General features: G+C 38.7%; 3 protein-coding genes across 4 annotated transcripts; all 3 read right to left on the bottom strand.

The window, feature by feature from the left end:
* Nucleotides 1–9,769: 9,769 nt before the first annotated feature.
* LOC146628820 (protein AMBP-like) lies at nt 9,770–14,800 on the bottom strand. Its single transcript, XM_085359722.1, has 10 exons — nt 14,576–14,800; nt 13,761–13,903; nt 13,161–13,237; nt 12,949–13,065; nt 12,692–12,793; nt 12,259–12,314; nt 11,916–11,997; nt 11,657–11,824; nt 11,156–11,329; nt 9,770–9,915 (listed from the first exon to the last, which is right to left on the bottom strand). The coding sequence occupies exons 1-10, from the start codon at nt 14,693–14,695 to the stop codon at nt 9,890–9,892; spliced, it is 1,065 nt and encodes a 354-aa protein (XP_085215848.1). The 5' UTR covers nt 14,696–14,800; the 3' UTR covers nt 9,770–9,889.
* Nucleotides 14,801–15,919: 1,119 nt separating this feature from the next.
* Nucleotides 15,920–19,036, bottom strand: LOC146628819 (protein AMBP-like). Of its 2 annotated transcripts, XM_085359723.1 has the most exons (7): nt 18,698–19,036; nt 17,979–18,124; nt 17,814–17,890; nt 17,574–17,693; nt 16,984–17,085; nt 16,594–16,637; nt 15,920–16,478 (listed from the first exon to the last, which is right to left on the bottom strand). In XM_085359723.1, the coding sequence occupies exons 1-7, from the start codon at nt 18,818–18,820 to the stop codon at nt 16,398–16,400; spliced, it is 693 nt and encodes a 230-aa protein (XP_085215849.1). In that variant the 5' UTR covers nt 18,821–19,036; the 3' UTR covers nt 15,920–16,397. The 2 variants fall into 2 exon arrangements, with proteins under 2 accessions (XP_085215849.1, XP_085215851.1); XM_085359725.1 differs by lacking the exon at nt 16,594–16,637 and having other exon boundaries at nt 16,390–16,478.
* A 351-nt stretch (nt 19,037–19,387) lies between these two features.
* ptgdsa (prostaglandin D2 synthase a) lies at nt 19,388–23,394 on the bottom strand. The gene is made up of 7 exons (XM_085358102.1): nt 23,240–23,394; nt 22,034–22,173; nt 21,544–21,620; nt 20,505–20,615; nt 20,312–20,413; nt 20,170–20,201; nt 19,388–20,031 (listed from the first exon to the last, which is right to left on the bottom strand). The coding sequence occupies exons 1-6, from the start codon at nt 23,324–23,326 to the stop codon at nt 20,170–20,172; spliced, it is 549 nt and encodes a 182-aa protein (XP_085214228.1). The 5' UTR covers nt 23,327–23,394; the 3' UTR covers nt 19,388–20,031.
* Nucleotides 23,395–26,888: the final 3,494 nt, after the last annotated feature.

Raw genomic sequence — 26,888 nt, 5'->3', positions numbered from 1 at the left:
TTGACCCACCATGTACAGTTGAGGGTTTCTGTGTATAAAACCCCTATACCATAGTTTTGTTGTTGTTGTTTTTTTTCCCTGTGCATAAATAGTTGTTTGTTGCTTTTTTTCATGATCTTACTGAAACAATAATCGCTATTGGTGCAAAAGTTAAGGCACTTTGCTTAGTGGACTTCCATCAAAAACGATTGACTTAACCTGATGCATCTTACCTTTATAAATATTACCTTTACCAGCTTCATTGTAGATCCCCAGTTAGTTACTTAGAGGATCCCATGCTTGTATCACCTCTGGAGTTGTCATCAGCTGACTCTTATTGACTTGCCAAGGATCAGTTAATGACTATTGAGTCTGGAAGGATGGATGGATAGTCCACATGTGTTCCATGAACAAGTGTACCAATTATCCTGTATGGATTACCCTCCTACACACCGATTCAGCTTGATGGATACACAATGAGGAGGCTGGTCACAGGACCAACTCTAGGCTAACAAGCTTGGTGGAGTTTAAATGGTCCTGTGTAACACTGTCAAAAACCGGCGCTGATATTGCACTCTGTGACAGCACTTGTTCTGTCAAGGTCTGCTGCCTTTGTTTAACAGGCCGTTTAAGATAATACCTCTTGTTATGGGCTTACAGTGAATTAGGCTGGTAACACATATTGTGATGCAGCTGGTGCAGCATTTTTCGCTATTACAGCACAGTAAATGAGAATTAAATGGTTTTGGAAATTAATCTCTATATACATTGGGCGAATTGTTACTTTCTAGGCTGATTGGGTGAATCCCATCCCATTTGAAAGCCACACAGATGGTGGATAAATCCAGTGTGGAAAAATGCATGCACTGTAGTTTTTATTCTGGGAACCAGTTAGCAAGTTCAGTAGTTAGCATGGGAAAGACAAAGATGTCGATGATAGTTCTTGAGCCATGCCTCATTTAAAAATTCATTTTGTCAGAAAAATGACAAATGACAAGTGATTCATTGACATATGTGCAAACATACACGGAAATACAGTACATAAGGCAAAAACAGAGTTTGTACAATGCTAGCAAGCTTGAAAGTCAATATGCTACGACCACCTTCATTCTCCAGCACATTTTGAACTCTCTTAGGCAGCTTTTTCTCAGTTTTTATTTAGTAGTCTTCAGGAATAGTTCGTCTTTAAGGACACTCAAAGTTCTTCTTTGGATATTGGCTGACTGTTGTTCCATTCTTTGTCAAGATGGTCCCACACTACTCCAAAAATGTCAAGCCATGGCTGAGTGTTCGACTGCATGTTTTCTTATATAGGTATGTTTTTACTGGCACTGTGTCATGGTGAAAAATGAAGTTTCCTACAGCTTGCTCTAATTTTTTTAAGTAGTCCCTATACATCATGCAGAAATATGGCAAGTTTCTTACTCCAATTGCTAATTTGGAATCACCTTGTTGGGACAAAAATCCTTTTTTTTATGTCTATCGAAATGTGTTGAATGTGTCCCATTCAAGAAATAGGATCAAAGTATGTATTTTTGTGACAGGCTGCTAACCTCTGTGCCATGTCTGAATAACTTTTTTTGTTTTTCAGCATACTGTCAGTAGACGAGGATCTTTGATTTGTCCACTACTGCAACTCTATAGCTCCTGTTTTTTTGTCAGTCACTAATGTTCCTGTATTTTTTTTTTTTATCTTTGTAAAATCTTGCAATCATATTTTCAGTTTCCTTTATCAACTGTCAAGAAGCTGGAATACAGACATCATCGTCGACAGAACCCATAGGTACGTATTTCATCTCTGGCTCCTTTCATATGGGCAAAATACAGAATCACCAAAATCTGGGACTCTCCACCAGTTGCTCTTAGAACTGAAGCAGCTTCTCGGATGTGAGGTGAAATGTCTTCAAGGACGCTTTTCTTTCCAAGCTCCTTAGACTACGATGACCTGGATGACTGAGAACCTTCACAGACAATTACCAAAACTACTCCCAGTGCATTCATTGTTATATGCATGTGTGAATGGGTGAACGAGGTTTGTAGAAATGACTAGAAAAGAGCTATGAAAACTGGAGAATATTTAGCATAGGTATATAAATTTGTAAATAAATCTGGTGTTCACAGGTCAGTTTTTAACCATGGTCATGCAGCTGTTTTACTTTTGTTGCACTGTTTCTCTACAACCCCAACTGCAAAAAAGTTGTGTCATTGTGTCAACGATTTGCAAATCTCTTAAACTCATATTTTATTCACAATAGAACACAGAAAACACATTAGATGTTTAAACTGAGACATTTTTACTGTTTCATGAAAAAAAATTAGCATGTTTTGAATTTGATGGCAACATGTCTCAAAAAGGCTGCAACAATGGAAACAAAAGCCTGGAAAAGTAAGTAGCACTAAGCATAAACAGTTAGAGGAACATTTCGCAACTAATTAGGTTAATTAGTAACAGGTCAGCAGTGTTGGGAAGGTTACTTTTTAAATGTATTTCACTACAGATTACAGAATACATGCCCCAAAATGTATTTTGTAACGTATTCCGTTACGTTACTTAATGACAGTAACGTATTCTGAATACTTTGGATTAGCTATTATATTATCGTACTACATGAATCTACTATTGTTGTGTGAATTTTTACTATTACTGAAGGTTACTCGCCATGCCAATACCGACTAGATTTTTAAATCTTAGTAACAGTAGGTGGACATTAGGTAAGGCTGCACTTTTTGCAGCGATCTCGTAGAGAAAACTATTCCGTGCATATATAAAACAGGTCAGCGGCTCCGAACCGTAGTAAAGGGACCTCTGGCTAATACGTCGGTTCCGTGTCGGGCTCGTAGCCGAAAACTAGCTTTACTTTGTTGTGTGGGTCAACTTTGCTTGCGAGAGACAGAGAGAGGCGTTGAAAGACTGCTCCAACGGAACTTATTGTTTTTGGAGGAAAACACGAACACAGAGTACAGTCGAGTCTTAATAACTTACAACTGGGCTCGTCAGACACTCTTCTTGGCTGCAGTGGTTATTATTATATTTACATGCTTCCAGCTCCCGTTTCTCCTCCGTGACAGCTCGTACTTTTCCTTTTTCTCCCTCCTCGCGCTCACAGACACATAACGGGTATGGCAGTCCATTCTCCCTGCAGCACGGACTACACTGCCCATGGGGCTACATTTTTTAGGGCTATGCCTGTAACACTCTGCCTATTGCCTTCATATTAAATCATTTTTGTGAATAATCTTTTTTAAAACATTTCTTCACGTCATTATGCGAGCCGCAAGTAGAGGTGACATGGAGATTGAGACAGACATTAGAGCCTCTTAATGCGTGTTTTGTTTGGGGCGTGGAAACCAAAAATAGAGAGGGCATAGCCGAACATATGAAACAAGAAAATACAGCTGTGTAATCCCTTTATTTCAGCAAAGTAACTGTATTCTGATTACCACCTTTTTAAATGGTAACCGTAATGGAGTACAGTTACTCATATTTTGTATTTTAAATACGTAACGGCGGTACATGTATTCCGTTACTCCCCAACACTGCAGGTAAGTAACATGATTGGGTATAAAAAGAGCTTATTAGAGAGGCAGAGTTTCTTAGAAGTTAAGATGGGCAAAAATTCAACAGGCTGGGAAAAAGGAAAAAAACCCCACCTCTGTTCACACACTGTGGAACAGTTCCAGTCATGTCCGTTAACTTAAAATTGTGAAGATTATATATACTGTATCATCTGCTACACATAATATCGCTCCAAAAATCTGGAGCAATTTCTGTGTGCGAGGGACGATGCCAAATAAATCAGTAACTAGATCAGGAAATCTGGGGCCTGATGTGCCACTGCATTAAAAACAAGGCATGATTCTGTCATGGAAATTATTGCCTGGGCTCAGGAACACTTCTAGAAATCACTGTCTGCTCCATCATGCAAAGAAGAAGAAGTCTTATGTGAACATAAGCCAGAAACATCACCATTGTCTCTGCTCATTTAAAATGGAGTGAGACAAAGAGGAAAACTGTTCTGTGGTTAGACAAATTGAAATTCTTTTTAGAAAATGTAGAAGCCATGAATGGCTTTTTGTCAGAGCTTAGTTCAAAAACATGCATCTCTGATGGTATAGGAGTGCATTAGTGTCTGTGGAATTGGCAGCTTACAGATATGGAAAGGCTCCATTGATGCTAAAAGGTATATACATGTTTTATAGTGACATTTGCACCCATCATAAAGACGTTTTTTTCAGGGAACGCCTTGCATATTTTAGCACAACAATGCTAAACTGCATACTGCATCTATCAACACAACATGGCTTCAAAGTAGATGAGTATGGGTGCTGAAGTGGCCTGCCTGCAGTCCAGACCTTTGGCCAACTGAAAACATTTAGTGCAACATGAAAAGAAAACCCAGGACTGCTGATGAGCTACAATCCTCAATCAGACAGGAATGGTAAAACATTCCTCTCCCAGATTCCAGTAACTAGCCGCTTCAGTTCCCAGATGTTTACGAGCTGATCTTTAAGGAAGAGCGGATGCTGCACAGTGGTAAACATGGCCCAAATTTCTGGAGACGTGTAGCTGCCTTCAGATTCAAAATGACCTTAGTTTTCTTAAATTTCACATTTCAGAATAACATTCAGGGGAGTCATTTGAACAACTTGCTTCTTGACAGTTTAATATGTCAGACTCCATCCAGAGTCCATATATATATTTCTGTATCTGTGTGTGTTTGTAAGCCTGTATGTATGCATCTATATGCATGTGTGCCTATGTATGTATATGTGTATCAGGGATTAATTATGGAGAATAAAGGTCTACTTGTACGCAGTGAAACTGTGGGTTTTGAAGTGAGATGGGAGATGATTTTCTGTTTGGCTGAGCAGGCTCAATGGTCCTATTCAACTAGCCCCCTTACTGCCCATTGTCCTACCACCACCAGCCCTTCACACACACACACACACACACACACACACACACACACACACACACACACACACACACACACACACACACACACACACACACACACACACACACACGGCTGTAGTGGAATTGGAGAGGAGCCTGGGGGAGAAAGAGCGGTGAAGAGTTGGGGGATGAGGGAGGTCCAGCTGAAGCAGAGAGTGAAGTGAGTAGGTGCAAAGGAAGATTTCTGAATGAGGTACAGAAGTAGAAATAGTCTCATGATGCTTAAATTGTATCTCTGTAACACTCGCAAACTGTTATATATCAGTTGCTCTTGGATTTTATCCTTGTTTACACAATTTACCCTAATCAGCTGTCCTGACACATGGCTGCGAGCTGTCATCATTTGTTGTCACATTGGTATGTGGTCAGTTCTATCAATGTGTATATTTTAAAGACACAATTTGGAGCAGGTTAATATCCACTTTTCTCAGGTTAAGATTACATACACAATGAGCATGTCATACTCTAAGTTAGACCTCTTATCCAGTGGTTAACCAGTACTACATGACCCCTCCCAAAAAAGGCCCTCAGACAATACAAACACACGGTGGTCAGACAATAGTCTGGCAAGGAGAGAGAGGAACTCACACCCGTCAGGGGTTAATAATTGTCTGTCACTGGTTTGGAGCCTATTAGGACATTGATCTGACTGTGTCTTTTATGCCACCTGGGGAAAAGGAATGTGTCGGGTCTCCTATTGTGTCTGACTGTGTCTGGGAGAGCATCGAGTGGTCATACCCTCTGTGTGTGTGCGTGAGAGTCAAAGAGAGGTCAGTCAAAGTGGAATGGGCCAGAGCGTCACACTGTGCAGCGACAGTGGAGGGTTGGATATTCTTGAGGTCAGCTGGTCAAAGGTCATTCAGCCCTTATGTTGATTTCAAAGCAGAAATCACTGCATGTGGAAAATTGCATTTAAACATGTGAATACAATGCCATCATAGCAGGGATCGACACTGCAACTGACCAAGCAGGTTCTCTCATTTAGTTAGCAATAGCCAGGAAGTTAGCTAATGCTATGAAAAACTATCAAAAGCAAACCACCATTAGCAACCTGCATTTGGCTAACAGCGAACCTAATTGGATAATATATTTCTTATATTGCAAAAATTAATAATGACATACACTGACCAGCACATAAACACATGCATAAGCCCATTCAACATAACGCTCACTCTATCATCGAAGACATACAGCCTGAGCAGTTAAGTGCTAATAAAGACATGAGCACCTTTTGCAATAGCTTAACTTTTACACAAACAAATAACATCCACAGTCGTAGCTTCTCCTGCTTGTTAGATAAATTCATCTCCTCCTCTTTTTGAAACATTATTTCATAATAAAATGTCTCAGTCAAACTCATTCCTTAATTCAGTTAAGCAATCGTTTACTTATCATAAGCAATGTCTGAGTAACCTGTAAACTTAGGAACAGTCACAATTTATTAGGAGTAGAGCCTTTAACACATAGTCTTTGTGGAGGATTGTGAAAACCAGGTGAGGAAGGAGAAACAAGGAAGGAGAAAAGTGTTAGTTGGAGGCAGTATAAAAATGCCACAAAACATGTCATTGTAAAATGACTGCATGTCAAAGAAAGCTGTTATAAATGCAAAATCCAAAATATTAAAGCATATGAATTAAAGCAAAGTTCTTACATGTTCAGTCAGCATTAACACTTTCACCAGACAGGCATATATGCATGTAGTAATTATGTTGAAGATAGTTTCTGTGTTCTATGTTTCTATGAGGCATTTGTCATACTGCTAAATAACATCTGGGAGATAGCACTGTGTTTTGGTTATGTTATATGAAATAAAAGAGATAAATAAATGAGATATGCTGAGCAATGTTTATAACTCTGTGAGTTAATATAGGTTTGGGGGACTGTAGGAAGACAAGCAAACCCTCCCCCCCCCCCCCCCCAGTTCTGTCTTTTTGGGCAACCATCTGTTAGACCTCAGACTTAGTGAAAACACTCAGATGACACAGCTGGGGTTTAGAGGAGGGTATTTAAATGTTTGTGGCTGCCTGTTGGTTGGCCACGTAGTCAGAGTTGAACTTGAAGATGGAAAAAAAGGTGGTGAAGTTTTGGTTATAGGATAAGGGGAAGGCAAATATTGGTTATAGTTTGGATAAGATGTCCTCTGAAATGAAAATTAGGCAGTTTTGCATCCTCTGAAGTGAGAGAACGGCCGCTACGTGTGTGTGTGTGTGGAGGGGGTCCTCTGTTGGTAGGACAATGAGACAGTGGGAGCTGCAGCAGTTTGCTGAAAGATGACTCCTTTGCCGTCTTCCAAAATCACATTTCCTCCCACATCTGTCCTTCTTTTTGTCTCCTCATCCAAATGCTTTCTCTTTTGGGCAGCTTCTAACCCCCTTCTCTTCTTCTGCCGTCCCTCTTTGCTAAAAAATAATTGTGTGTTTCTCTTAGCAAACATTAGCTCATTTTAAGGTTTTAGCATAGGTTTTTATTATTTTTGGGGTAATAAATTTTAAATCTAGAATTCATGAGGACAGTTGGGTAGTACTGTGGGGCTCACTGTAACATAATCAGTGAGACTGAATCAATGTTTTGGTAATTAAAAATGACATTAGGCAAGAAAATCCCCCCAGCAGACTAGTAACTAGAAACTCAGAAAGGCTTTCAGTTAATATGAGGAACCAGCTGAATTGCAGTGGAAATTTCCTACCAAATTAGCTCAGACAATCTAACAGAAAGATTCCTGCATAATGAATTGAAGTTACTCCTATCTCTTTGTCTCTCCCATACTTCTGGAAAATAAACTGAAGCACAAAAATGTGTGATAAGCACTCTGAAATTACATTTGTGAATGCTCAAAAACAAAGCATTTGCCCCTTGGCAGGCTTATTTATGTTTGTGCTTATTTGGTAACTCTGGTCCAGGGAACACCAGGTGATCTGGCTTGGTACGGAAGGTCAGTTCTGTGATGTCACTTCCCCTTCCTCTCCGGATATTCCCAGCATTCTACTGCCAGCAGCCAGGAACTCTGGGAACTGAGAGCAGGAAGCCTGGCTCCTTTGGAAGAGTGAAAATTAAAAGAGGGCAAATAGCCTAGGATTAGTTGAGATATTATGTGATATTTCTGCAGCAGTGAATGACTCATAATTTTCTGCGAAATGTATTCAAATCTGTGTGAATGTAATTGAGATTGTGTGATATATCTGTGAAACACCAACAGAGAAATATTGCCCCCTCCTGGCTTTTCTTCATGTCTTTTTTGTCTGGATTATTTAGTCCTCATCCTTTTGAATGAGAGAGCACACCAAACCTTCTCCCCTTTAACTCCACCTAGTACATTAATCAAAGCCCACTATAGGCTATCTCAAAATACAGTGTAATAACAATGAAAGCATTAGAGGTTAAAATACTCTATAATACAGCTTAAGAATAAAAATAACTTTGCTGATCCCAAAGAGAAATTCATATGTTTGACATAGCTCGTCTGCTATTAACACGAGAGTTTAAAAGCCTGCTGGCTGTGGGTGCGAATGATTTCTCTGTTTTACAATGGTGAGAGAGGAGTCTTCCATTACTGATGTTTTTTGTTCCATCAAGATGCTGTAAAGTGTGTTATCAGAGTTATTCAAGATGGCATACACCCAGATAATAATGCGTAATTACAATGCAAGAAGTATATTGGGATACTCTGTAATACAGTTTGCACCCCTGATAATAAAGAAGTGAAGGTTAGGATTCTCTATAACAGAGCCTGCACATGGATAATAATGTGTAATTACAATTGAATGAAAAATTTATGGTGATAAAAATTTGACTGAAACAATTACATGATAAATGCCAGGAAATAGCCACTTAGGTCTGGGACTATATCATGAAGTGCTAATACACTATTCTTATCAAGGTCTAAGAATAGATCCTTTTATTACTGTAAGTATGCAAAACATCTATGTGACATGAAAATATCACATTCATATAAACTAGCACAGCCATGGCTATAATTATTAGCACATTATGGGATTAACAATGTAGGATCATACAATATAATTTATGGCCAGGATATTCTGAGGTCCATGCAATAAATAACAGAAGAATTTATTGATGATTGTTGTAGGGTGATCCTAATAGCATTTTCACCCTTACATGTCTCAAACAGTTTGTTTAATTATAATATTAGGAAACGTTTCTTATTTAGATTTGTTGATAGAGTCCCTGAGCACCGGAAAGTATACCATAAACATGCATACTGTGTCATTATTGATACTGTCACCAAGGAGAAGTATATTCTTTCAGCTGTAATCATTAGTGTATGCAATTCACATGTGTATGGTTGCATGTTGGTACTTTTTCTATGATGTTCACCGCAAAACACATTAAAGACTGTGCACAGTATTTGTTCTGTGAACCAGAAAGACTGCAACATCCGGAAGGAGGGAGGGGAACATGAGCATTTGGCTCTAAACCTTAAATGATGGGGACCTCTGCTGGTAACATTTCACATGATATTTTTTTGAGTAGGAAATACCACAAAGGCGTTATATTTTAGCACACAAAATTGTTTATAATGGTATTCATCTACCTGGTCTGTTCATTTTCACACATTGAGTCAGGGAAGGTGATTCAGTCTAAACTCTTAAGTGCTATAAAATTTTTGATTCAAGCAAAAATTCGAAACCACACAGAAAACACAGGTGTTGCTGTGATGTTATAACTGGTATTGCAAGAAGTAACAGTATGTGAATGTGTGTGTGAATGGGTGGATGACTGGATATGTAAAGCGCTTTGGGGTCCTTAGGGACTAGTAAAGCGCTATATAAATACAGGCCATTTACCATTTACCAGTAACAAACAAGAAGCAACTGAAAAACTTTTTTTTTTTATTGGTGACAACGCTGCTGAGACAAAGCCATATTTTGTTACTGTGGTGGTTTGTGTCGTATCCCTTTATGTTGACTGAGCAGCAGTGGTTCCTCATCTCAGTCAGTTTGCCTTGAGGAGCCCTTCATCTGTTAAAAAAAAGCATATATACATTGTTTGGACCAGCATGTATGGGGAACTTGATGCATTTGCAGGAATTGATTCAAACTGAGCTGTAACTTTTACTTGTATTTATCATGCATCAACAGTTTTTCCAGTGAGCAGAAGTGTTTTCCTTTATAGGTTTGCAAACTGGGATCGTGGCTCTGTTGCATGACCCAATTTGGGCTATTAGTTGTTGAACAAAAGACATAAGAGCATATTTTTCTGGAAACCTTAGTGAAATCATAATTTTTCTTTGGAAGCAGTAAGGGTGTAATTAGTTTTTTCACAGGTCTGCACAGAGTCCTGTGAAAAACCTTACTCACACGATTGTAATTTGTCCCTCCATAAAAATATCTTTAAAAAAAAAAAATTCAACACAACGACAACAAATTAAAACTCTTCACACTTCTTGCTAATGATGTCATGTAAGTAACATTAGTCAATCAGTCCATCGTCACAGAATGGCATTGGTTGAGTTGAAGCTCAATATCAACAAACAATCAGAGAGAGATAGAGAAGGGCTGTTTATAAGAGGAGGAGGAGTAAGTTCATGCCTAACAACAGTAATTCCAAATGACATTTGAGCAGCTGTGACAGACTGTGTTCTTGCTCATGGAATGGCAACCAGATTGAAAAATGCCCCTTTCTGCAATCAATGTTTATGTTTTCCAGCACAAACACCCATTAAAGTGGCCCCTTTCACATTTTTTCTCATACAACATAATGTTCCCATTTAATCATTATAATTACACTGCATGAGAAACATGTGAAAGAAGCCACTTCCATGAGTAAATCCTAAGATGCAAGATGACCAGAGCTACGTGTTGTTAACATTGTTGTTTTTCCTTTTCTTTTCTTTTCTTTTCTTTTCTTTTCTTTTCTTTTCTTTTCTTTTCTTTTCTTTTTTGATGTAGTAGCATAATAGCAGTAATGTTTTTTTTCCGACTGGCCGTGTGTGTGTGTACGATCACTGGTTAAAACTGTTTTGATGTGATGATGTGGTTTAGCCATAAGGGTTAGAGGTTTTTTTTTTTTTTTTTTAAATGTTGTTTGAAAATTGGGTTTTGTGTTTACATATGAAGAAAAAACAAGGCTGGGAGATTTTTTTTAAGTGCCTCAGCCATGGACTTGGAATCTGTGGGATTTCTATGAGATAAATGTGTCTTTGTGTTTATTTGCATCCTGCCACAGTTCTGCTCTGTTATACTTGTTTTATTTTCGCACCATCTTTCATCACCCCGCAGTACTCCTCACACTCTGCCTTGCTGTAGAACTTGTTGCCGTTGGCCTGGCAGAAGCCGCTTTTGTAGGCCACACACAGACCAGCGGTGGAGTCAAAAACCCAGATGGGAGGCTTCCCTGTGCAGGGCTGAGCATCCATAGGCAGACGGCACACAGCTGAAATGACAAAAGAGATACACACAATATAATATAGGTAATATTCATTCGTGGTGTGCCACAAGAGTCTCAAGTAGAACATGAATTGCACTTTGTAAAACAGTTGCAGTCCCTTTCTCTGTGGCTGTTATAAGGAGCCTCATTGAAAACAAACACAGTAGCTTCTCATAGAAAATAAGTGTTCTTCCGTTTACGCGTCATTTGGAAACCCCAGCTGAATCCATAATTAAATGTTGGACCAAACCCCCCAAAACCTGAATTTGCACGTGTGTTGCACGGACATCTATGCACATTAGCAAATGTCATGTTGTGTTTGTTTTTTCTTACCTTCGGTGCGGCAACTCTGCAAACAGTCCCTTTCATTTTCAAAGTTGTTCTGATTGCCCAAACATCCTCCATACTTGAAGAGCTCGCAGTTCATTGAAGAGGAGTTGTAGTAGTAACGCACGTGGATCCCGAAACACGGTCCTGTGTCTGGTGCTGCTTTACAGGCCTCTGTGGGAACAGCGAGGGAATATACATATGCATAAGAAAATATACAACATCAGAATCAGAACTTGATATTTGGCATAAACTGATATCCTACCAGTCCCATTGAACATAGCTGTATCATCACCAGAGCCCTCCACATCTGGAGCCAAAGAAGGCACTGCATTTCTCCTCACACGCTGTTTAACACAGACACACAGACTCAGAGATACAAAAATGACTCAACCACAAATAATCTGCATTATACTGATAAAATGATCTCCTATAATGTAACGTCTCACATGGATTATATGATGGCCTTGTAATTCATTTATGATGAATTCTACCATAAAACTCAAACTCCTGAGTACAAAGGACAACAGATGTTCTTTCATGCATTTTAAAGGAAATACAATTAAAGCATATGCATAAAATATTCAATGTTAAATAGATTGTAATACCTGAGGCTCAGGCTGAGCTGTGGCTGTTGCCACCTCCTCTCCAGGAACACAGTCACCTGCAGATCAAGTGAAGTAGTGTCATTTGTTCATATACTTCATCTATAGCCTAAAATGTCGTGTTAAGATGTTATGAATAACAGTTCCATTCTTCAAGTTTTTTATTTTATTGTGTGTGTGTGTGTGTGTGTGTGTGTGTGTGTGTGTATGTGTGTGTGTGTGTGAGCCTGGATTTTCATGTCTTTTGTAAAGAGGTAGAACATACGCAAGGAAAGAAACCATGAAGATAGAGTGTAGATCTGGGTTGATTTCTTTAAAATGTAAGAACTAGAGTACTGATCTCGGAGGAAGACTGTACGCTTATCACTCCATTTTAGAAGAGTGTTAGCGTGTGTGATAATCTGTCTATGTGTGTGTCTGTATGTGTGGGCTGTACCTTTGTTCTCTTTAATGATAATATTGGCATCACTCATTCCCTGGTCTTTAACCAGTCTTTTAAAGTCATCCAGGACAGTGTTTCTCACAGTCATAGTTCGACCTGAAGAACACAATCATTTGGAAAATAAAAACCTTAAAATGGCATTAAGACTTCAGGACTTCACCTAATAGTCACTATAACAACAATCAAGTGTATACTTAAGGACTGTCAAATGAATCCATTTTGGTTTACATTTTTAGGAAGCGTTTACTCACTGTAAAGCTTAACTGAGGTGGTCTTATTGCCTGATAACTTCTGCTTGCTCATTATTACTATGGCGTACTCATTGTAGTTTGTGTGAACCACGTATGCATCCACGTCTGCCCCCCACTCTGTGAGAGGGAGAGTACAGGGAGAGTCATAATATCGAAAAATCCGCTGTACAAAAGCTCACGTACAGCATTATTTACACAGATTAGAGACATACTTGCAACATGATAGAAGAATCGTCCTGGTGTGGTGGTCAGCTCATAATCCTCAATCCTCTCCATACATGTTCCTCGTCTTAACACACACACACACACACACACACACACACACACACACACACACACACACACACACACACACACACACACACAAAGAGGGGGGTTTAGAATATACTGGAGTTAAAAGCAGTTAATGTGTAGAGAGACTCATTTGAGGAAACATGTTTAATACATCAGTGAGCAGATCGCATTAATGTTACAGCTGCTACTGGTATTTTACAGCTTGATAGCTTCTTTTACAGCAGATTCTCAGAATTTGGTAGCTTTCACAAATAAAATTCATCCAGCAAAATTAAATATTATGTTTGTTTTTTTTGCCAGATTTCTCTTAAATTTTGGTTAATCCAGTTTCCCTCAATATGTCTGCTAGAATGTTTAGAATGAGTACATTAGCAAAAACAAACAACAAAAAACATTTTTTGTAAAAACCCACACAGCTTGAAGGGAACACAATAGTGGACATTGTGTTTTGCTGTCAGAAATACATGCTTGCTGTACATTACTGTTTGTGTCCGCACACCCATGCGTTTTCTACTAACCTCAGTGAAGTTCGAGTCACCTTGAGTTTGCCTTCATTATCACCTCTCTGAAGTACCAGTTTTCCGATGGCTGCACCTGACTTATAACGTTGCATATAGGGACATGTGGATGCAATGGCAATATCATGCCATGTTCCCAAATACTGTCAGGAGAGGTAAACAAAAGGAAGATTTTCACAAATTGATATAAAACTCACAGACTGCTTAACCAAACATCTGGTATAAAAATAAAGATGTTACAAATATAGATTATTAAAAAAGTATATAGTTAAATGTTGTTTTAATGCTGGGTTTAAAGCAAAACGTCAACTTTAATTAAACTATTTTAAGTTTGTTTTAAAAATACAAGTTTGGAGAGGTCCTTGTGTTCTACATCTAAAGGAAACGTTTACTTTGGACCTTCTCAGTCCTGAGAATACAAGTGATTTGAAGCAGTCGTTTGACTGGATCATAAAGGATGTTTTGCAATGAGAAATAGATAAATATTACCTTAGGCTTGCTCTGTCATAGTTATCTATGAGCACTCAGTGGATTCATACCCGACCTTTGCACTGTGCAACTAACAGCTCTAGTTTCCATTATAAAAGCCCTCAGCATATAATCCTCATATTTTTAGGTTTCCTCTGCTTGAGATTAAGGCTTAAAGAAATTTTCAGTAAACACTAAAAGAAATAAAATGTTAGAATTTAAATACACAGGAAAAGGGCATACCAGCATCTCCTGCTTTTAACTTTTTGCATTTAACACTTCTCAGAATTATGCAATATGCACAATGTTAAAGAATATTAACCAGAGCGCAGAACTCGAGCACTTACCTGGGTTAAATCAAAGTTTTCCTGTGTGGGGTAAAGCGGGTCTGTGAGTACAGGGAGCCCCTCGAGGCTCCAGGTCCATCCCAGGACCAGCAGAGTAATCACAGTCGCTGCTTTCTGCATCTCACCAGCTTGTCTGTCCACGCGTTGGTAACAATGTCCCCTAAGTATGAAACATCAAAACAGCCCCCTCTCACCTCTTGATTAGGAGACAGTGCATTGAACTGCTATGGGCTATGTTTGCCGGGTCACCCTCATGTACCCAGCCCCCCCACAGCTGAGTAAAAAATAAACAAGTAAAAGAGCAAAGTTCAGATTTTGTGTATCTCACCTGACCACTGCAATGCAAACAAATCAATACTTGTCATGATTGGAGGGACTAATGAGTAACAATAGCATACTAGTTCATCCTAATGTGTATAAGTTATAGAAGTTATCTTTTCTGAACTACAGAGCCCACAATGCTTTGGGCGCATATACAAAAAGTTACGTATCTTGGCGAGTGAGCTGCCGTCTACAGCTCCACCCTTGTAATACCTAAATAACTATTGGTAGCTCAAGCTTGCACTTTGTACCAGTGGATGTACAGACCAGGACCCCAGCTCAAGATCACACTGGAACCTGAAAAATGTTATAATATTATTCACAGACAGGTTAGAGAGCAAAGAGGACCAGATGTGACTGGATAGTAGGTTAGCCAGAATCACATTTCTGAGGGCTTGGATTGGACTGATGTATGATTCCAGACATGTGTAAATTGTAACATTATAAAGTTACTAAATTGTAACTTTATAATGTGAAACCATGATGTTGGAGTAAATTTACAAGGTATCCACATGCATGCATGATTCTGTTTCAGCTCTCTCCCTCCATGTCCCGTTGGGGAGCGGTGCAGCCCATTTTGAAAATGATTCCTTGGGGCAGTGAAACATACAGGAAACATTTGTACATGAGATATTTTATTACCGTACACTTGCCATATGTTTGGTGCTTTTTTTTTCTCAAATAGCATGGTCGCTTTATTTGAAATAATATTGGCAATAAAATATTATCTTTAAATAAATATTTGTCACATCTCTTAAACTTGCACATCCAAATGCATATGATAAATAATTGTGGAAAGTATTAGCACACCATGCCATATATAGCAGGTGGTGCAGCTTTAAAAGGGCCTTAAAAGTTAAAGTCCTTTTTTTGTATTTAAACTTGTTTCACACATTAAAAAACAATTTGCATTTTGGACTATGTACCAGCTGTATATTAAAATATATAGCAAATATATATTTATTAAAACGCTCAAATTTGACAGAAACACAACATCCTTATTGCATTTTTTTTACATTTACATATTTTTATTTATATTAACAGTTAACAAGAGAGTGGAGGCAAAGTCGAGTGGGTGATTTGTGACAGATGGATAGCAGCAAGAGTAAAAGGAAGGTTTAAACGCTGGTAGTCATACCCGGTATGATGTTTGGTTTGGAGACAGTGGCACTGACAAAAAGACCTCGAGGTCTGCCAGCTCGAGGTTGAGCTCAAGGTGGTAGAGCTGAAGATGCTCAGGTTTTTATTGGGATTGACCAGAATAGAAAGGATTAGAAACGTGTACCACAGAGGGACAGCTCAGGTAGAGCAGTTCAGAAATAAAGTTAGAGTGGTAAGGCTGAGACGGTTTAGATATAAGCAAAGGAAGTATAGTGGATATACTTGGCAAAGGATGTTGAACGTGTAGCTGCCAGGCAGGAGTGAAAGAGGAGATCCATGGATATAGTGAAGGAGGACATGCAGAGGATTTATCTGACAGAGGAGGATGGTAAGGATAGGGTCAGATGGTAACAGTGAACTCTTCTTGGGGATGTGTCGTACGTGGAACCGCGTTTCTATTTAACCCTTTGGGAACAATAACCTGAAATAATGACATACAAGGTATTAAAATGCATTAAAGACTCATCACTTTAACATAGTTATAAATCTTGGGTTTTACAGTGTTATATGTTAGTGTGTTAGTGTGAAGCATGCACCTGAGTAGGTGTCTCTGTCATCTTTTCACCTGGAACACACTCACCTGTAAAGGCAGAAGGATTAGAGTTGATGACTTTCTAAAATGCAGTTAGTAATAGAAAACACTAAACATGCAAAACACAACCATGAAGATAATATTCAATAACAGGAGGGAAAAATCAATAACAGCAAGGGTGTCAAACATGGCTATCCCAGCGGGCAAATCTGTTCTGCTTGGGGGGGGGGCGACGATGACTATATTACAACAAATCAGAGGGTTCGCTCAGGTTGAACAGCATGTAAAGATGATTTGGACATGTGCAGAGGATAGTGAATATACTGGGCAAAAAATGTTAAAGATGGAGATGACGAGTGTAAACTCATCAATAGTTCTCAGGGAGAGTGTGCACCTTTGTCCTGATTCATGATGACAGCATCGTCTCTCATTCCATGCTCTCTGACCACTGTTTTAAAGTGATCCAGCACAGCGGGGCCTGCTTCCACAGTCCGACCTGAAGAGGACAGATTTTCTTTAGTGTTTTATAACACTGACTGTTCATACTCTGTTAAATACTGGAAGGAAACAGAAAGGCAGTGTTAGAATCAGCACATTTAAATTTCCTAAAATCTCTGTGAGAACAACAAATTTCTATGTTTTTATAATTTTATATTGAAAAACATTAAATAGTTCCAAATTAAAAGGCTAAATGTGAGATCTCATGATTTGAACAAGATTACAGTCAGATATAGAGACAATTAGATTTTATACAGTAGCCTCAGAAGCTTTGCAAGTTTTACCTGCTTTAAGTACACTAGATTAGGTGTTGGGAATATGAAGTCTATTATTAGCTTACTCATAATTAATATTGATTGATAAATTAAAGTACCTGACCCTTGTTTTAATTCGGACACAAAGAAATGCACTGCTAAAAAAAAATCAACACAGATATCTTGATAAATCAAAGGTAAAATGGCTGATGATCCAACAGTGGTCACTCACTGTAAAGTTTGGCTATGGTGGTTTTATTTCCTGATGGTTTCTCTGTGCTCAGCAGAAGCATTACAGCATACTCATCATAGGTGGTATGAACCACAAAGGCATCAACGTCGGCCCCGAGCCCTGTAGAAAATAAAGTGTTAACGCATCAGGTTTTCTGAGTATTATTTTAGCATCATGAGAATGTTTTTATTGTACACATGTCACAGGAAGACTATATATGCAGGAAAGCAGAAAACATACTTGCAGTGTGGTAGAAGAATCGCCCTGGAGTGTCCGTCAAACTGTAATCTGTTGAAGTCTCCGTACACAAGCTGTTCCTATATGCAGACACAAACACATGAAAGGTTATATTGAGTGTAGCATACTCATCCACTCCATGAGAAACAGCATGTGGGTGAATCTGACCTGAAAGCAGTGGCTGTCATGGTGAAGTTCTCCTCAGATGCAACATGTTTCAGCTCAAGTGCAACAATGACAGGGTTTCCCCTCTTACGCTGCATATAATGAGGGCAGGTAGACACCACTGCCACCTCATACCACTTTCCCATAAACTGCGAGGAACACGGCATGACATAAAACAGAACAGATACTAATATTATAAAATGGACCAGTCAAAACAAAACAGAACAGCTTAAAAATGTCATGAGCGCAGTTTTGAATTCTGTCAAGGAGTGTGCAGATGTGAGGGAGTAAAGTTTAGGTATTGCATAAGAGAAGGACCTGGCACCCAGATGAACACTGCAGGAAGTTTAAGTTTGGAGGAGATCAGTGAAATATGCAGGGCAGAGCCTGTGAAGAACTTCAAATGTTAATAGTCATGTTTTTAGGGTGAATTCATGGCAGTACAGGGAGCCAGTGTACTGTGGATGAATCAGCAGGGGTGTGACATGTTTAGCTGACTTCTGGATAAGCTGATGTTTCTCAGGAATTTGTGCCAAGATTGCTGAAGTCAAGGCGTGGTGCGACAAGACTCATAATTACTGTACATTAAAACATGTGGATTGACGTGCAGCAATAAAAACAACCTCAGATATTATTGAATGAAAAGAAGTGATAAACTTTGTTGTTGGGTGGGGTGGGAAATAACTAAAGAAATTTCATTTTTTAGTATTTTATCCACTCACCTGCTCCAGATCAAAGTTCTCCTGGGTCAGGGTAAAATTTTTTGGCTCCACAGGAGATACCTGGAAGGTCACGAGGGCCCACCCCATTACCAGCATAGACACAGGCCTGACCGCTCCCTGCATTTTGTTAGCCTGCCTGTCCAACCTGTCTCTTTCTGTCACCTCCCAGAAACTTTTGTCTGCTGCCTTTCTGGGTCAAACGGACACCCTGTGTATGTGGCTTTTGTGAATCCCCTCTCAAAACACGACCAAAAGAAGCAAGAAAAGACACAACTTAACGCGCAAAGTTCTGACGATCAGTGTGTCTGTGCACAGAGGTGTGTGCATGTCACTGTGTGTCCTTTGGTCCAAATAATCAGAAATGAATTGCTGGACTTCAGAGTTTGAAGCTAAAACAAACAACTGATCAATATACGTTAGTAATTAACAGATTGTGGGGAAATGTAGCATTAGTATCAGCTACAGAGACTTTTTGATGTTACCACAGACAGAAGTGTCCCTTCAACATACAGCTCATTTAATCTCATTTCTCATGGTATCATGATATCTGCATCATAAACTGTATGTCACATACTGGTGTGTATGTGCCACCTGGTGTTCACTGAGGGAAAAAACTTCCTTTCAGTGACCTTTAGACCACTTGTTTTGTGCCACAAATGCAGTAGAAACTGTAGATAATCTACTCAGAGATTTATTTATTATGTCCAGGCTGAATATTTATTTAATTATGTCAACAGTGTGAAAGAGCACAGCTGATATGGCTCAGGGCAGTCGATGAAGCAGCCAACTTTTATTTACATTTGTCTTTTCAGTGTGAACCTCTGCAGCAACACTTTATGCAAGAGAAAGTGTTTGTGCATATGCAGGTAAAATTTCTTAATTCAAGAAAAATGCAGCTGATCAGAAATATATTTATTGATATATGATGACTGTATCGCCAATATTATAGCTGGTAAAGGTAACTGTCAGGCGATGAACATATAGATCACAGTAAAACACAGAATTACATACTAACATATTTTACATGTAACCATAATAAGACAAAAAACCCACCCTCAAATTAGATTAATAAAAGTCTGGAGGTCAATGTTTATTTAACTATGTGAACTGTGAAAATAATGGAAAACGCTTCATAATCAAGGTTGATCTATAGGATAAATGTAATCAGCAATATCTGCTTCTTGTGCCATTTGCAGTCAGCATCATGTTTGCTGAAGTTTTTTTTAATAATAGTTTATAATACATAAATGCTGTCAGAAACTGGACACAGACACACAGCTGGAACAGCACGAAGAACACGTGATGCCACCCTCATCTCAGGCACAGCAGGGAACCTAGAAGGGGGAACAGAAAGGATTTTATACTAGCTGGACAGAAATCATTCGCACACGCAGATTTAAAATAACCACCTGTGTTTTTTATATATATTTTTCTTTAAAAAAAGAAAAAGAAAAAAAAAGAAATTGCCTTACCTAACGCCCAGACCCTGATGGCGGGCAATTTTCTGTTCACCAGAAAACATACAGACCAAAATTATGACAATTTTTCTTCAACATGCGCGCAGATGTGTATATACTATGTGTATATATGGAGGCGTGTTCCCCCTTGCTTCACCTGCTGGAGGTGGAATCAGAATAGACTCTCTTGGTAAACCGCGAGACAAGGCAAAGGTTTTAAACTTCTGTACGACTTCAGGCCTGACGCTCAGAGTGCGAGCTGCAGACAAGTACAGAAACAGACATGTGGTGTATAGAAGACAGAATTGCAGTGGCCTGCATGTTCAGACGCATCTGTGAGCGTGTCTCACCATAAAGTGCCACCTGTGTGTACTCTCTGTTGAAAACCTTGTGCTTAAGGACCATGGCGTAGTCAGTGTAGTTTGTTTCCACCACAGTGATGTCCTTCACCATGTTATGGCCTGAGAGAAATCGTGACACAGAAGTGAGATTTTAGCACCCCTGCTAGTTGAACATTTAAAAGCAAATTGATAGGCAGATTAAATAAATGAATAAATAGACCAATACATTAAATCTGGATGAAACAGAATTGCCTGCACTAAACCCAAATGGGATGTATATGATTTTTCTATTAGGCCTGTATAGGTTACTTAAAATGCAAAAAGCTAAAAACAAAAAACAAAAACAAAAAAACATGAACGTAAAACCCCCCCAATTGCATTTGGTAGAAGATAAAATTAATTTACAAGATATGTAATTTTTGTATTGACTTACTGGATGTTAATGAATCTTAATTCGATTAAGATTTAATTCTAAATTATTAAATTTAATAATATACATTTTGTTATTTAGACAGCAGACCTATATAAATAATAAAAAACACTTAAGTGTCGCATGAAAACTTAAACCTACTTAAAATATTCTCAAAATTGTAATGAAAATTTTATACATTATTGAACAATTTACATTCATTTAAATGTTCATTACAATACAATTCTAACATAATCATAATTATACCACTGTAAAAATTATGCATTTTAAATTACTACATTTAATAATATACATTTTGTTATTTAGACAGCATGCTATATAAACAATAAAAAATACTTACATGTCACATGAAAACCGTAACTGTAAAAAATAATAAAAGTAAAAAAGAAAAATCCCCCAAATATATTTGGGTGTGTATTCTGCTCTTATTTCCTGTTCTCAGTCTTATGTCATTACTTTGTCACATGTGCCTGGACTGCACAGCTTCATCCTTGTGATCACTGTGTTTTTTTTGCTCATGACATGTTGCTGATCCTGAATGTCAACTCATGCTGTGAGCACCAGTCAAGTTTTTATTCTATGATGGAAAAAGTCAGTTGTCTTTAGAAAAAGACTCACGTGCACTGAAGTAGGTGAACTGTCCAGGTACACTCGCCCTCTCATACTGGTACTTTTTGATTACACAACCAAAGGATCTGAAAAAAGCAAAGAAAAATGAGTGTTTATCCACAAGTGTCACTTTCTTACTCCTCTCTGTTTAACTCTTTTCCTTGACTAGCACACATATGATAGCTTTGATGTTATTAATTCAATAAAGCCCAATATGTATTATTGTTGTATGCAAGTTTGCCACTCAACAGCCATCTTAAATAACTGTGAGAGCATATTGTGTAAATTACAAAGGTTACTGGAGCACATAAAGGGCATGGACACAATAACAAGTCAAATTTAATTAAAAGATCTTAAAAAGTGTCCTGACTTTGCCCCATAATAGAGTTTAAAAAAGCTCTGCCACAGTCTTTTCTCACACAGACTGAGCGGCATGTCCCTGCGTGTCCACATATGTCAACAGTGATCAAATGTGTCACCCCTGCAAAAACAGACTCACGTTGCCTCCCACATTGTGAGATTAGCATTGCCGTTTGGCAGCGGCGTGATGGTGCCCATGGAGGCCTTAATTATTCTTCGGAATGGGACGAAACGCGGAGAGTCATAGGAGACCCCCACGCGATACCATTTTCCTGCAAACTAAACACACACAAAACAAACAAAAACAGGACACAGTTTATTGGAACTTCTGAGCAGTCATGCACAGGCTACATGTGACCTGTCTGTCACAGTCCCAGACGCACTGGGTGACATAAACCAAATGGTTAAATGCACGTGAATTTAACCATTTGGTTAAATGGTTAAATGCAGGGCTCTTTATTTAAATAAAGAGGAAGAAGTATTTCCCTGAAACAATGAGGTTCTGTATTTTAAGGCACAAATAATGTGTTGGGAGTATTTTTAGTCGGGTAATTGGTGCACTAAGTATTTAAGGAAGCAAGGTGGGGTATGTGGGATTGACTCAAAATAAACTACAGTGCTTGTGTTGATCGGAATGAAAGAGCACATCTTGAAGTGAAATGGTGTGGCTCACATATTTATTTTATCATAGGCTGTAATGTGTACCCTGTTGCAAGCACTTGTGTAAAGCAGGGCATCCTTACCTATCTCAAATGTTCGCTGTACATCAAAACCGATGAGCCACTTTCATTTTTCCTCATGTAAAACGGTGTTCACTTGACTTAATGTCAATGATTATAATTATATTGGGAAAGTGTTAACTTTTACTCTTATATAACAGACAATAGCCTACATTAAAAAAAAAATCCTGGCGGGGAAAATAAAATCAGCACTACTTTGTGTCAAATAAACATTTTACTTTTAAAATAAAGAATAAAACGTTAAAAGGCTTACAGGCATAATATGGCTAAGAAGAAGTAAGTGCGGGACAATCCCACTTCATAGCCAGTCAGACACATTTCTTGTGGCACATATGCCAAAGAAAGTTAACCTCACACAGTCCATCAAACCAGGAAACGATTTACTTGTGCATTAATCTTGTTTATTGTAAGGTAGCAACTCATCGCAAACTGTGCGCACACATAAAACCACCAGCAGACAGTAGGTGGCGTCATGTAACAAACAAAGAACAGCTGTTCTCCTTTTAAAGAAACCCCGTTCTTAACAAAACGAATAAACGTGGTTTGAAACATAAAAAAATATATAAAAAGAAAAAAGCTTAAAAACCAAACGCCCTCCATCCTACCTTCTGCAGGCTAAAATCTTTCTGCGGCTTCACATTTGCATGTACCATCATCATGCACAGCATCACCATGGCAACAGTCATCGTCATGGCTGAGGAAGAGAAGCCGCGAGGTGAGCTGGTGTCTGACCTGAGCCAAAAGTGAACTGTGCAGCCAAAGAGAGGTACAGAGTGGCAAAGCCTGGGGTGATGTTTACTTTTCCCCCCTGCTGATCCACCCACCTGGTTGTCAGCCAATCATCGCCAAGGTTCAAGGAACAGTAGCCAAGTGTTGGAAATGTGCAAGTCTGAAAACAGCCACGGACTTAAACGCTTTATAGGTTCAGCTTGTGGTTTACCAGAATCAGCTGCGATTCATGAGCTGTCCTCAAAAGCAAAGACTTCACATGATTTCACAACTCCCTGTCCCGCACTGAAAGACACATGAGGAAAAACAAGTCGAGAGACCAGTAACCTGTTTCTCAGCTCTGATGGTTCATTTTTCCATGGAGTACCGCTGTGTTGGCTGCTGCCTCCAGCTTAACTTATATTCGCATTTAAAAGGACAAGTTTGCGCAACAGCAGGGTCAGTCATAAATATCACGCATGTCCCTACAAGAAAGCTGTTCATACCTTTCTGTTAGAGGAGTTTCTCAGATTTTGAAACACCTTCACCAGCCGGCTTGTGGAATTTGGGTCTTAAGATGTCCTTAGGAAATAGGAACAGAAAGCAGTTTCTCCCAAAGAGCCTCTGCTTTAGAGATTTACTGGTGTCACCTTGTTTTTCCACATATCTTTGAAAAACAGAGGTTAACAAAAACAAACAAATTTCAACAGCTAAAATAACATGGAAAATGGACAGTATGAGTTGTGGATTTAAATGTTAAATGTAGGACACAATTACACCAGATGTGTTTGTGGTGCACGCTCAACAGGTGACAGGTCACGTCTAAAAAGATTTGTCCTGGGTCTAAATTAGTGCACGTTTCCTGTACAAATCTGAGGCAGAGTCATAAACTATCTTAAAAACAAACAAACAAAACAAAACAAAATTCAGCAAAATCTGCAGGGACCAAGACATTCATTTGAATCAGCATTGTGAAGCTTTAGTAAACAAGGTGCACCTCTCTAGAAAATATCAACATGTACAAGTTTTTGCAGTGCTTTGATGAATATATGCATGTGGAAAAGAAATAATATTTTGCTTAAAATCTCTCTTTGAAATCAGTTTAATAGTTTATTACATTAAAGTTACCTTCACATTCCTTTTTTAGGACACACCTTGATCTAAAATGACCTGCTTAGCCCGATATTTGGTACAGCCATTAAGAGGAGCCTATCTCACTATCAGAATTCAAACTCGACAGTCTGCATCATCAGAAGAAAAAAAAGTGTCATTGCAATCAGAGTCCAGTGAAGAGTTTAAATATTTTTTTATTAATAATGATGATTTTTCCATTTGCAGCTCTGCTTTTATCTCATTTTCTTGAGATGCATGATGTATACAACGAGCCTTCAGTGGACAAGGGGACATCAGTGTGTCACACACACAGCACACCTCACAGACCTCCTCTACGCACTCTGCACAGAACTGCTGTCTATGGAGTGAGACAATAAAATTATATATACTGAATTAAAAACAAACAACTAATCCTTTTCCACATATGTAGGCAGACATGTTTGAACCACGACAGGGAGGAACAAAGAAAAGTGCAACACAAAAAGATGTGTTATACATAAAACAGCCAGGCTGCGAGATCACCACTCAGTTTAACTTAACTGTGCCTTAAGAGGTGACTCGTCACTTGTATTTGAAGCGACATACATTGACCGATCTCATTATGAGCTGGGAAGACTGGTGACAGCTTGAAGCCTTTGAGGCTTTCCTCACCAAATTTGACCATTTCAGAAGTTTTGTTGATTTCTTAGTATGAGAGAAGCTGAATGGTCACACTGATCTCCATATGTGAGTGTGTTAGGGACTCATGTTAAATCCAAACCGTACAACGATAATGTAAATGTATTCAGATGGTATGGGAACTTGGTTCCTCAGAGTCATTTTAATGACATGCTAAATGAAAGATCTGAATCAGTTTTAAACTTCTTAAACAAATTATCATGCGTGATCATGACCATGCCTAGTTTGTATAGTGTAGTTTCTGACTCAATATTTATTCTCTCAGACATCACAAAACAAAGAGCTCTGAGTAGATGCAAAAAAATCAAGTGTTTCCCTGAACCAACCCCCCGGCAGATCCTCCTAAGAGAAAAAACAAAAAGCCATTCGATTGTCTTTCAAAATGCATGAATCCTCTTTTCTTATATCAAAGCCACAAAAAAGCTATGATTTCACACAAACAACACAAAAGCAAACAGATGTAGCAGTAAAACAATCAAAGTTCAATTAACAGTTGTTCAAAAATAATAATTTAACTCATTAAAAATAATGGAAACATCCTCTTCAGAGTGCTCTTTGTGGGACTGTTTAATCACACGCCCCCTGGTGGTCAGGGTCGATGAATGCAACCCCTCAGGTAGAAGCATCATAACAGCCAAACTGAGTTCCCTTTGGATATACAAATCAGACTTTACCGAACATGATCACCATCACCATCACTTATTTTCTTTTTCATACATTCATGAGAACATTTCACACTCATCATTAAAGAATAAATACAAGTTAATGAGAGAGACTGAGGAAGCAGCAACAAATCTGTCGAAACAGTTTAAACATAAACTGCTGAAAAAGATAACTTGCTGTATTGTAGGCAACTTAGGATTTTATCAGTTGCAATGTAAGAAGAAAAACAAAAACACACACACACAAACAGGGTAATGGCAGACTACAAACAACACACTTTGGTAAACAATATTTGCAAAAAGGTTTTGAGCGTTTGTTTGGAACGTCATGTTACGAGACCTTCTGAACCATCTTAAAAGTCAACTACCGTAAATAAAACCATCAAGTTGCAATTAGGAACTTAGGAAATATGTGAGATGTATTCAGATTTTTTGTTTTGAACAAATGTCTGAATCCGTAATAACACGAAGCAGGAAATGAGTACCCGAGAGAAACGGATGGGATTGGAGGGAGAGGAGAACGGGGAAGAGATGAAGGGAAAGGAATGGGCCGGTTGGCAGAAAGTACAATAAAGGCTTAAAATAAAAGTGCTGAGCAAACAGAAACTCAGGTAAAATACTATATGACAACCCAAGAAAGAAATACAAAGCAAATAAAACTGTTAGCAGACATGTTAAAGTTACAATTAGGACTAAAAGAACAGAAGAGTTTAAAAACAAGAAGTATAGGTTGGTCATTGGAATTGCTATCACAGCAGCCTTGGGAAATTGGACCCCTGCCCAATGACAAAAACAAACCCTTCCTGCACCTGGCAGGATAAAGATGCCAGTCCAGTGGCTGCCGTGAATAGTTATCAGACAATTTTCAGGAAAATATTTGGAGCTCCTGTGATCCGCGCCAGATTTGCATGACTAGTATGTCAGGTAATTCGGAGACAGACAAAATTAGGTCATGGAAGACGGACACCAACAGAGAGTGAAAGATGAAGTCCAAAAAGGAAGCGTGTGGGCCAGGGCCTGTGAACCTGGGAGGTGAACTCACAGTAAGGCACAGTGCTCTGCTTGTGGTTGATGATGCTCATTCATGCTGCTA

Source organism: Diplotaxodon limnothrissa, linkage group LG7 (assembly GCF_057381915.1).
Source record: "Diplotaxodon limnothrissa isolate DT_005_m linkage group LG7, D_limnothrissa_male_GT1.1, whole genome shotgun sequence".
NCBI lineage: Eukaryota > Metazoa > Chordata > Actinopteri > Cichliformes > Cichlidae > Diplotaxodon > Diplotaxodon limnothrissa.
This window is presented reverse-complemented; position numbering and strand designations above follow the sequence as displayed.

Excerpts from the sequence above, each read along its gene's own strand:
- LOC146628820 (XM_085359722.1), bottom strand. The coding sequence starts at position 14,695 with ATGCAGAAAGCAGCGACTGTGATTACTCTGCTGGTCCTGGGATGGACC. Across the intron at positions 12,794-12,948 it reads CACCTCAGTTAAGCTTTACA|GTCGAACTATGACTGTGAGA; the intron begins GTGAGTAAACGC and ends TGTGTTCTTCAG. Across the intron at positions 9,916-11,155 it reads CTGCGGGGTGATGAAAGATG|ATGAAGGGCTCCTCAAGGCA; the intron begins GTGCGAAAATAA and ends TTTTTTTAACAG.
- LOC146628819 (XM_085359723.1), bottom strand. The coding sequence starts at position 18,820 with ATGCAGGGAGCGGTCAGGCCTGTGTCTATGCTGGTAATGGGGTGGGCC. Across the intron at positions 17,891-17,978 it reads ATGACAGCCACTGCTTTCAG|GAACAGCTTGTGTACGGAGA; the intron begins GTCAGATTCACC and ends GTCTGCATATAG. Across the intron at positions 17,086-17,573 it reads CACCATAGCCAAACTTTACA|GTCGGACTGTGGAAGCAGGC; the intron begins GTGAGTGACCAC and ends TGTCCTCTTCAG.
- ptgdsa (XM_085358102.1), bottom strand. The coding sequence starts at position 23,326 with ATGACGATGACTGTTGCCATGGTGATGCTGTGCATGATGATGGTACAT. Across the intron at positions 20,616-21,543 it reads GTTCACCTACTTCAGTGCAC|GCCATAACATGGTGAAGGAC; the intron begins GTGAGTCTTTTT and ends GATTTCTCTCAG. Across the intron at positions 20,414-20,504 it reads CACACAGGTGGCACTTTATG|CTCGCACTCTGAGCGTCAGG; the intron begins GTGAGACACGCT and ends ACTTGTCTGCAG.